The sequence below is a fragment of the Mauremys reevesii genome, linkage group 15 (genome assembly GCF_016161935.1).
Source record: "Mauremys reevesii isolate NIE-2019 linkage group 15, ASM1616193v1, whole genome shotgun sequence".
Taxonomy (NCBI): Eukaryota; Metazoa; Chordata; order Testudines; family Geoemydidae; genus Mauremys; species Mauremys reevesii.
In genome coordinates, this window is record NC_052637.1 from 12,629,371 (window position 1) to 12,640,776 (window position 11,406).

Below are 11,406 nucleotides of genomic sequence, written 5' to 3' on the forward strand. Positions count from 1 at the left end.
CACTTTCTCAACATCACTCATGATTTTATATACCTCTATCATGTCCCCCCTTAGTCTTCTCTTTTCCAAACGGAAGAGTCCTAGCCTCTTTAATCTTTCCTCATATGGGACCCTCTCTAAACCCCTAATCATTTTAGTTGCTCTTTTCTGAACCTTTTCTAGTGCTAGAATATCTTTTTTGAGGTGAGGAGACCACATCTGTACACAGTATTCGAGATGTGGGCGTACCATGGATTTATATAAGGGCAATAATGTATTCTCAGTCTTATTCTCTATCCCCTTTTTAATGATTCCTAACATCCTGTTTGCTTTTTTGACCGCCTCTGCACACTGCGTGGACATCTTCAGAGAACTATCCACGATAACTCCAAGATCTTTTTCCTGACTCGTTGTAGCTAAATTAGCCCCCGTAGATCTCTGACCCGTAGATCTCTGGCACGCTCACTTTCTTCAGGGTGCTGTCAGTGAAATCTGGATCCTTGTGTATAGAGGCTATTGGCCAAATCCTGATCTCCTTGATGTGAGGGGCTAAACCCCAGTCACTTCCATGGAATCTAAATTTCGCCTCATTATTCCAAGTCAGATTTTCTTTAGGAAACTATGGAAAAAAATTCTTTCAAACAGCCTTTCCACCATAGCAAGAATGACACCATTTTTACATATTCATTTAGGTTAAAATAATAAAAATATACCTAACATATCAATAATAATACAATAACATCCCAACAGATACACATAATCATTTCAGGAGGAACTAAGTCATGCAGAAACCTCTTTTGCACTCTTTTATCATTGTGAGGAGCAAACATTTCTGACCAAACCGCTCATAAAACCCCATCAAAGAGATGACATATGGACACTCCCAAGAGAGGACAAACATTGAAAATCCTGTGTCACCAAAGACTCATCCAAATCCTCAGGCCTTTCCACCTCCAAAACCTCCTAAAACAAAGAAAAAAACCAAGCCACCAACAAATCAGTTAAGAAAAATAAGCTAAAAATCTGACAGTCAAACAAACAAAAAAACCCACAAAAAACAAATGCTTTGATACCCCAATCTGAATTTTTATCCCAAAATATAAGAAGTGCCAGAGACCTGACTAGGGACTTTCTTATGGCTACTGATTTTATAGGCAATGGTCTCAGATAGCATGGTGATTGGTAGCAGTATATGATAGATTCCAATCATATTTACATTGGTGTAAACCTATAGAAACTCCTTTTTTTTTGAGTCATGTTTGTATTTTTACTAGTGTAAATACCTATTTCAACATAAACAGATTGCACAGTATTTTCTCATGGAGGTAATAATGCCATCAGCCGATTATATTTATAAAGCAACATAGAATTAAATTGTTACCGAAGGAGAAATATGGACATTTTGTTCTTAGTGAATAACCTCCAACCTATCCATTTACTCAGAGCACCTTTGATCTCTTTGTTTCTCATGCTGTAGATGATTGGATTCACCATTGGTGGCAACACAGAATTGAGAACAGCCACCATGAAATTCAGACCTGAGGTTGAGCTGGAAGGGGGTTTCAAGTAGGCAAAGGTCCCAGTGCAAATAAACAAGGAGATCACAAAGAGGTGAGGGAGTCAGGTGGAGAAGGCTTTATGCTCGCCCTGCTCAGAGGGGATTCTCAGCACTGCTTTGAAGATCTGAACATATGACACAATTATGAAAACAAAGCAGCTTGAGGCTAAGCACACACTAAAGATGAGAAATCCAACTTCAAAGCGGTATGAATCAGAGCAGGCGAGCTTGAGGAGCTGGGGGATTTCACAGAAGAACTGATCCACCATGTTGCCTCCACAGAAAGATATTGCAAACGTGTTTGTGGGGATATATCATCCCTATGCTGCCTTGGTGGAAAGTTACAGCAGAAGGCCACATGGACAGAGGGGGTTAGATAAAGTTGTTGTGAGAAAGTAGGGAGCTAGCCAGGAGGAGGCAGGCGCCAGATGGCCTGGCTGGGATCGGTTTCAAGGTGATAAACAAGACCATAATCAGATGGATTGCATGGGAAATGGGGAACCAGTGAGCAAAGGGCCATGCATGTGAAAAGCGTGTGTATCGGACAAAGAACCAATCAGCAGCAACGTGATGTTGGTGTGTCTGACGTTTGCTAACATGGAGAAGCCTATATAATATGATGCATTGTACACAATAAACGATTCAGCTTGCAATCATATTGGTTGTTGTGCTTTATCCGGCCCGCATGTAACGCAACAAATGGTGACCCCGACGTGATGCGATTCGAACAAGTCGGATCGTTCGTCGGTGCTTGAAAAGAAACGCGGGGATTACAGCCACGGCAGGAGGTACTGCGGTAAAAGCAGCCCCTGGACGTCTGAGAGAGGCATGTGTGAGCTCACAGGTGAGCGGCTGTAAATTAAGTATGAGTACCGCTGCATCAGCTGAAGAAAAGACAATACAGAAGTTATTATTGCACATCATGGACCGACAGGGGGAAAAGATCTCCCCTGCTGCGCTGACTTGCTTATTAAGAAAAGAGGGGGAGCTAGGGAGGCTCCTCCTAACCACCCTTCGGGCCCAGGACGAGGAGGTGCTCCGCTGGAAGCGAGCCTGGACGGGAAGACGTTGGAGTGCACGGCGCAGGCAGAGGCCCGTGTCGTGGCCCCGGAGGTCGTTCGGACCTACAAGCAAGTAAGTTATTTTGGCAGGAACCTGGAGAAGGCGTCCTACGCTGGCTGGTCTAAGCCTGGGACAATGCCGGGAAAACCGTTATGCTTCTCCGGTATGAGCTGCAACAGCTGGGTGTCCTGACACAGGATGCACAGATTAAAAGAAGCCAAGGAGGGAAGGAAAAAGAACAGAATGAGTTAACCGAAGAAAGCTCATTCTTTCTGGCCCCAGTCAAGGACACCGCTCACAGCTAAGACTTGGCGGACAGCCAAGAAAAAGGGGGGCTTGACTGGGCCCAAAAAGCTATGAGAGCTGCAAAACCCTGCCGGGCACTAACGGAATGTGTTAGCTGTCTCTTCTCACAGGTATGAAAGAGCTGCCCAAAGACACTAGCAGCCCTGCCACTCCTTGGAACCAGGAGACTGACTGCCTGGACCCATGATTTTCACTGCAAAAAGACCCCTCCACATCAGAAGAATTCTCCTACTGATGATTAGCCTATTTCCTTTTCTAGCTCTACTGTGCTTCTGGACAGCAGGAAAAAAGGACAAAGTGACGTGCTGGTTAACCTCTCACTTGTCCACTGGCAGCCCCCATTGTGTCATTGGATTCTTTTGAAAGAAGCAAAACCACTACAGGGTAATGTGCTGGTGACCTTTCCCCCGTAGGAGCTGAACCACGACTGCTTCGGGAAAGAAGAAGAAACACTCATATCACTGACATTGCCAAAGTCCAGGAATTCCTGACTAAAAGGACATTGAGAACTGACCCTGGTGAAGAAACAAAGAATTGTACACTGGCAGGATGAAATTTGTGGGACTCCTGCTGAGAAATGTGGTATTGATTGGATTTTGGGGTTTATTTTACAGGTTGCGCCCTGTGTTTTGGATAAATCCTTCAGTATGTATTGCCCTCCCTAATTGGATTGTAAATGATATTGCCCTTATCCAGTTTCCTATTGTCGGAGCTCCGCTAACCCAAGTACAGGCTGGAGTTGGTGAGTTACATGTCATTTCCGCCATTAGTTTTATGACCCAGAAGCTACTGGCAGAAATGGTATGGGCTATTACTGAGGCTGGGAAGGCATTGCAGTGGGAGCTAGTACGTTTAAAATCCTGAATGACCAGCTGATGGCCATTCGGAGTGATCTTGAGCACCAGGATGGCCCACTGCCCTTACAGATACATCAGGAGTACCATCTGATCTGGGGAGGCCAAGCATGTGGACCGGTTAGGGGTGTGTGGGCTCCCACATACCGAATCCTGCTGGGTCCATGGGGAGGATGAATGTGGAACTAATTACCCCCTCATTACTAACCCCAGCTCCCTAGAGCTTAATTGCTTTTTGTCCTCAAAGTTTGAGAAAACTCAGCCAAAAGTTTGTTGAGTATTCTCAAAGGGGGGAGTTGTTGGTGTCATTAGGCATAAATCTAGGTAATTCGGGAGAATGGCTTTGGCTGGCCCACTTGGGTTATTTTTCTTCTCCATACGGGAATAATTGCGTTGGGAGTTGTTTTCTGTTTTTTTATGTGCTTGCCCTGTTTTGTACGCCTTTTGCAATAAAATTTGGAGCGGTTTGTTGAAAGTCTCTTTAAGAAAAGAGGGGGAGATGTGGGGATATATCATCCCTATGCTGCCTTGGTGGAAAGTTACAGCAGCAGGCCACATGGACAGAGGGGTTAGATAAAGTTGTTGTGAGAAAGTAGGGAGCTAGCCAGGAGGAGGCAGGCGCCAGATGGCCTGGCTGGGATCGGTTTCAAGGTGATAAACAAGACCATAATCAGATGGATTGCATGGGAAATGGGGAACCAGTGAGCAAAGGGCCATGCATGTGAAAAGCGTGTGTATCGGACAAAGAACCAATCAGCAGTAACGTGATCTTGGTGTGTCTGACGTTTGCTAACATGGAGAAGCCTATATAATATGATGCATTGTACACAATAAACGATTCAGCTTGCAATCATATTGGTTGTTGTGCTTTATCCGGCCCGCATGTAACGCAACACGTGTTCCCAGTGTGCAATGCAGAGTAGAGAATACCACTGATCCAGGCACTGGATGCCATTTGGACAAAAGCTCTCCTGGTCATCACCATCTCATAGTGCAGTGGTTGGCAGATGGCAATGTATCGGTCGTATGCCATGATGGTCAGTAAGACAAAATTTGCTGCAGAAAAGAATACGAAAAAAATGCTTGGACAATACATCCAGAATCAGAAATCGACTTGGTGTTCATGAGGGAATTGGCCATGGATTTGGGGATGGTGACAGAGATGGAGCCGAGGTCTATGATGGACAGATTCATCAGGAAGAAGTACATGGGGGTGTGAAGATGGTGGTCAAGAGCTATGGCTGTGATGATGAGAAGGTTCCCCAGCAGGGATATCAGGTAAAGCACTAGAAACACCACAAAGTGTAAAATCTGCAGCTCCCAAACATCAGAGAATCCCAGGAGAAGGAATTCAGTCACGGCGGTTTGGTTGGACATTTTCTTCCTCAGTACATTGTGTGATGGCTGTGGAGGGAAAGAGAAAGACAATGGTCAGGATTAGAGTGACAGAGGGAATGTCCCAGATTCCCCTTTCCCTAATATCTCATTATATGAATGTCAACGGTGCACAGAACTCATCCCTTACAATGAGTAGGTGTTGTTAGTGCTCCTCCCCTCTGACAATCAATCAGTCCTGTTATCACACGTCTGTAAATTGACTCAGCTCCTTTAAAGTCAAAGGAGCTTCATCACTTTATCCCATCTGAGGATTTGGCCCCTGGTGTGGCTTGATAAAATGCAGTGTGAAGGATGGAACAAAGCACACTCCAAATCCAACAATTCTTACAAAGAAGGTCTCTCTATTGAGACCATCACCAAGCTCACAACTTGGGTATGAAACTAATAAACTAAAATGCTAACCCAGCCTGATTGCCCCTTTGCAGGGCAACATGATGCAGACTCACCCAGTATCATAAGTAGCAGCTCACCTGTAATGTTTCTACCCTGAGCTCTGTGCCTAGACGGCCAACTGCTTGTTTCCAAATTGATTTATGGCACCAAATCCCACGTGCATTTCTGCCTGCGTGTAACAATGAGTTAGTAGCCTCCCTTCATCACCGCTATGTTGTATCGTTTCCTCTGTGCTGTGCGGTGAAGGGTTTGTCAGGACACTTGGTCTCTACTCTTGTCTCTGTCAGTGACTTGGTGTGTGACCTTGGACTAGTCATTTCCTCTCTTTCTGCCTCTGTTTCCCCTCCCTCCCTAACTCTGCCATGTCTATTAGCACCGTAAGGGCTTTTGGAGAGGAGCTATGGAGCAGATTGTTAAAAGTACTGAGGTACCTAGTGAGATTCTCCAAAGTATCAGGGCTCCAACATGCCTTGAAATCAATGAGTTGTAGACTCTTAGGTGCTTATGAAAATCCCACTAAGGGCCTAAATCCCTTTGGAAATGTAGCCCCATGTCTTACTCTGTGTATGTTCTGCACATTCATTTACACCGTTTATATTCCCCTGACAGCTGTGTGGAGCTAGGCCACGAGATCAGGGTTCGACTTCCTGTGAGCTCCCGTATGTCCCTGAATGGGGTCAGGATAGACAGGCTTTGGCTGCTTGGTTCAGCTCTAACCCAGGGTTTAAAGGGGCTCTTCTGTAGAAAACATTCTGTGCACTGCCAACTTTACTGTTTATTCAGCTGTTACTTCCTCACAACTATCCCTTTGAAAGAGAAATCACACAGCTGCAATAGAATAAATGGGTTTAAAATTAGGGTCTTATCAGGCAATATTAATGTTTCCCAATTCATTTAAAGTTTAAGGCTGGTTGGAAATTTTCAGCTGTGTTCTATTTAATGCAGAGTGGTTTTTCAGCTAAACAACAACAAATCTCAGAATTTGTCTGCTTTTCTCAAACATTTTGGGATTATTTTGTAAAAAAAGTGAAAACATGCCCAAAGCATGTCCCAAGGTGTTTGCAAAATAAAACATGGATTTCTAACACGGACACATGATCTATAATAGCCAAGAGCCTATTGGCACTAGAAGGGGCTTCTGGGGGAGGGGGTGAGAGGAGGCTCCCCAGGGGCTGGTGATCCCCTAAAACGAGGCACTGAGGTGACTGGCTCAGGATCCCGACAGGCTCAGGGGTCAGAGGTGTGGAATGGCCCAGAGCCCAGCCGGGTTCAGGGCCCACTGGGCACAGACTGTGCTGGGCTGAGGGCAGTGAACGGGGAGGGGAGCAGGGATGTGCTGGCTCCAACCCGTCACAGAGAAGAAGCTGCTTCCCCCACAGCCTGGGGTTCCTGCTCCCCGGAGCCCTGAGATCCTGGCCCTGCAGCCGGCACCGACTGAGCAGCCTCCACCGGCCGGGACCGATACACCCAGATTGGCCCCTTCCACTGCCCCTTGGTGGGGGGTGGCGGGTGGCAGGGAAGAGAGGAGCGGCGGGGGTAGGATGAAATGGCCAGTTCAAGAATCACAGACCGAGCTCACTGAACCTTCCCACCCCTGTCTCCTCTGCCTTAGTTTCTTCTGTCTCTCCCCGTGGTCAGGTTTCTGCCTTTGCCACCCGGTCTCCGTGCTGGGGTTGTGGGAGGGGTTTGGATGGGGGCAGCTCACGCTCAGCCGTTGTGACAGGGTCACACTCTTGTGAGTGAGTCTCACTCACTAAGCAGCAAACCACTGACCCAACCTCACACTGGGCTGTGCTCAGAGCAGACGAGGGGCCCGTAGGATTCAGCTTGTTACCCAGTAACACACGGCCCAGGTCAGACCACAGCAGCCAGACCGGCCCCTCCTGCAGCTCAGAAAGCTGGGCCAGCCTTGGCTAATGGGGGCCGGGGCAGTGCTGAGCGGTGCCCACACAACGCAGCCCTCACATGTCCCAGGAGAGAGGCACAGACACGTCATCCGTTACCAGTCTGTGCAGCTCCCAGCATGATGGGCCCAGTCCAGGCCTCACAGCACCTGGCTCAGTGACACCCAGTAACTCAGCCATGGAGGGGTCAGGATGTCAGTGATGGGGCCTGGTCAGACACCTGGGCAAGTATCAGCAGGTGGCTGTAAGTAGCAGGCAAACTGCCCAGCACTGAGCGCATCAGCCTCCAGCTCTCACAGTTCCAAGCCTGTCAGCTGGGTGCAAGCGTGTCCTGGGGTCCCAGGCTCTGTCCAGAGCCCCAGGCAAAACACAGCTGAATGTCCCAGTAGAATCCACTCACCCATGAATCTCTTCAGCACTTCCCTCATGTCAAGGGAAATTTTATACACGTTCTTCAGGTCAGTAGAAACAGCTTCTGGTTCCTGAAGTTTCACATTCTCACTCCTATGAAGAAAATGTCCCATCATCACTCAGCTGCTCTGTACACACATCATCCCAGAACCACCACCAAGAATATAAGAGCAATGAACATAGGAAACACACCTGCCCAATGTGCTTTTCACATCCTGAAAGGAAAAAGAGAATCAATGTTCTGTATTAACACAATGTGCGTAAAACTGAGTGAGTCTCACTCTGGGCATCAAGAAAATAGATCTAGAAAATAGATCAACCCTCCCAGGCTTCACTGTTTTGTCCACTTCTTTCATTTATGTAGGTGAGACAGGAATTTAGCTAAAGGATTCTCCCTTCTAGGGACCCAACTCGTCACTATCTGTGTTTATCGACTGTGTTGAATCCAGTGTTCTGGAGTCAGAGCAGGGAAGGGTTCAGCTCAGTATCATTCTTGTATCATCCATTTAATCTCCCATGGCCTCACTGGGTCTCCATGGGGAGAATTCCCCTCTAACATGAACTGGGATATTTTGGAACTGATGGAGCTTTTAGCCTCATGTTCTGTTTGTCAGTAAACCACAGAACACATTTACTCTAATTGTTGGAATCCAGACCCAGAGATCTGAGTTCTAATTCTGGATGGGTGGAAAATGTTGATACCATCTCACCTTTAGCAGCTCAATAACTGGTTGCTGACACTTCTCCTCAATCTCCATGATCAACTGCTGCAGAGAGGAGCTTTGCTGGGACAGTTTGGTTACATTTTCCCTTAGTCTCTGCAGAGTCTCCCTCTCCTCCTCCTCCAGGCTCTGCAGAAGCAGCTGCTCCTCCTCTCTCAGCAGTGTGTGCAGTTTGTTAAATTCACCTGCAATCATCTCTCTCTTGTTCTTCACTTTCCCTTTTAAATAGAAGAATAGGAAAGGCACAGAGAAAACATGAGCCAGATGTTGAGTTACACAGACTGGGCCTCTGTCCATGAAGCAGGGGATTAGATCAGTATCAGGTTTGTAAGGAGATTTACTTCTTTGGGAATTGTACCATAATGGGTTTGTTTTAGTTCAGAGTTAATATGGCCAGTTCCATAGCAGGGTTGTCTAGGGTGCTTTGTAAAGACGCCGTATGTTATTGCAGGTGGCATGGGATGGACACAGTGGAGTGGGGAGAAATCGAGGGAGCAGGAGAGATTTACAGGGGGCCACACAGGGTGTCAATGGGGACATTTGGGTGCCCAGTGCTGGGCACTCAGACACCCAGGGGAGCCATCACAGCGGGATGTGGGCGATGCTCCTTTGATAATCTGCTCCCAGGGCTGCAAAGTTCAGGACTTAGGGCTGGTGCTAATAGTCCTTTGGGTGCCATCCTGGGGCTCACATGGGTGTTGGGCGCCCAGTGCATTGTCAGGGCTGGCTTTGGCCTCACCCAGCCTGCATGAGTGCCCTATGCCCATGTGCCCAGTGCCCTGGGATCACAGCCTTTAGGGAGCCCTCTAGGCTCACAGAGCAGCGGGTTGGCTGATGCCAGCTCTGTCCCTACCTGCTCTCTGGGCACTTTGCTGGACACATTCAAACCTGGCTGTTAATTGTTATGCACCTAAATCCCTATTGTCTGAGGAACTGAGCATCAACTGCTTCCAGTGCGGGCAGTGGGAGCTGCTGAGGTTCTGTCCTCTGGAAATCAGCCCACATCTGCTGGGCTCTAAATACGGCTTCAGATGCAGAACCAGAGGCACCCAGCTCTGAGCACTTCAGCTCTTGTAAATGGCCATTTTTATCTGAATAGTGGGGCACCTACTTCTCCTCTCATCCCTGCTGCTGGCGTCTTCCTCACACACCCCACGCTCTCTGCAGGGGTTTCACTGTAAAAGGTAGGTGAATCTCAACAGACTTTTTTTCCCATGGGTTCATCACCTGGCTACAGACAAGCACAGGTAAAGTCACAGTGACAGTAGCAGGTGACTGTGATGAAGTGGCCACGTGATGGCAACAGAGGCTGTGAAGTGGCTGAGTGCTGCCTGGCTTGACGCTGACCTGCCCCAACGCTGACCTGCCCCGGCTCTGCTCACTCAGGGAGTGTCCCCACTGCAATGAAGGTGTGACAGCACCGTGTGTAGACTCACCCAGGCTAGCTTTGATCTGGGTAGCTCGGGCACGGGTAGCTATGAAGTTGCAGCAGCACAGGCTGTACACACCCACCCAGACCCCGGGTGTTACTCAGTGACTAGCCTGCAGCTGGCTGTTGGGGCCATGTAGATGCACCCTAGGGGCAGATTTTCCACAGAGCTCCACACCCACAACTGGGTTTGATGTTCAGAAGAGCTCAGCTCCCAGCATGGCCCCAGCCCAGCCAGCTCAGTGACTCTGAACCTCACCCACGGGGAGCAAATCATCCTCCCAGCTCCAGTGTCTGGCCCAGGCACTGGGCAGATTCACTGCAGGGATGGTGGGTGCAGAGCGAGAAGGAACAATCGGTTTCCTCCAGGCTGCAGAGAAGCTGCAGAGCTTTTCATGGAGGCCACTGAAAACCGATGGCTGTAGCAGCCGACACACCATCCCCATCTGCAGGAGGGAAACAGGATCCATGTAACAGTGAAAACATTGCACCCTATATTGAGAATTTGCCCCTATCAGAGATCTCAAGGGTGGGTCTGCACCACTGTACAAGGGCCAGGAACTGCCCCTCCTCCGCCTACAGGAGCTGCGGGAGAGGAGCGAGCTGCCAAACTGAAAGGTGAGCGGGGAGCCTCTGGGGAGGGGGCTGAGTGGGAGCGGGGCATGGGGCAGAGCAGGAGGGGAGAGTGGGCGGGGCCTCAGGGAGAGGAGGACAAATGGGGGTGGAGCAATGGGTAGGGCAATGATATGGGTGCCGAGGAGTTTCCCGCACTCATGCCCAGCCTCCCCAAATGCTGGAGGCATGCACTGCCCATGGCCAGCACCAAGCCTGTGCAATGGAGCAAACAACCAGAGCAGGTTCATAACCTCATCCTGGAGCTTTATGGCCCTGTCATTCCTGGGAACGCTGCAGGGGGAAGGGCTCAGGGAGGAATAAACCCGGACACCACCTGCCACTCTGTGGTTTTCTTCTCCTCTTCAGACATCAGAGCCAGGGCCTCTTCCAGCTCCTTCCTGAGAGGGCCCTGGGCTCCCTGGAGTTTCTCCTGCAGGGACAGCACGTACGATAAACAGCCATTAGTCTGCCTGTCCGATGGGTGGACAGTACTGTCCATATTGGCATTTCATACACGAGCAGTAAATACCCTGGAAGCGAGCAGCAGACTCAACTCTGCCAGCCCCAAAGGCCTCATGGGAGCAGAGACGCCAGTCTCAGAGCAGGGGCTCTGCTTCCTGCAGACACTCAGGACTTCTCAGAGCCTGTGTTTGAGCTAAAGCTTCTGTCAAGGTTCCTCCCCCACTCTGAACTTTAGGGTACAGATGTGGGGACCTGCATGGACACTTCTAAGCTTAATTACTAGTTTAGATCTGGTAACACTGCCACTATCCAG

At 48.8% G+C, this 11,406-nt stretch overlaps 1 protein-coding gene across 1 annotated transcript; it reads right to left on the reverse strand.

Moving 5' to 3' along the window:
* Positions 1-4,700: 4,700 nt before the first annotated feature.
* LOC120383057 (E3 ubiquitin-protein ligase TRIM11-like) lies at positions 4,701-11,130 on the reverse strand. The gene is made up of 5 exons (XM_039500692.1): positions 10,966-11,130; positions 8,576-8,806; positions 8,058-8,080; positions 7,855-7,958; positions 4,701-5,163 (listed from the first exon to the last, which is right to left on the reverse strand). The coding sequence occupies exons 1-5, from the start codon at positions 11,128-11,130 to the stop codon at positions 5,111-5,113; spliced, it is 576 nt and encodes a 191-aa protein (XP_039356626.1). The 3' UTR covers positions 4,701-5,110.
* Positions 11,131-11,406: the final 276 nt, after the last annotated feature.

Coding starts and splice junctions, on each gene's coding strand:
- LOC120383057 (XM_039500692.1), bottom strand. CDS start 11,130: ATGGACAGTACTGTCCACCCATCGGACAGGCAGACTAATGGCTGTTTA. Junction 8,807..10,965: donor AGAAAACCACAGAGTGGCAG/GTGGTGTCCGGG, acceptor TTCTATTTAAAA/GGGAAAGTGAAGAACAAGAG. Junction 5,164..7,854: donor AGTGCTGAAGAGATTCATGG/GTGAGTGGATTC, acceptor TTCCCTCCACAG/CCATCACACAATGTACTGAG.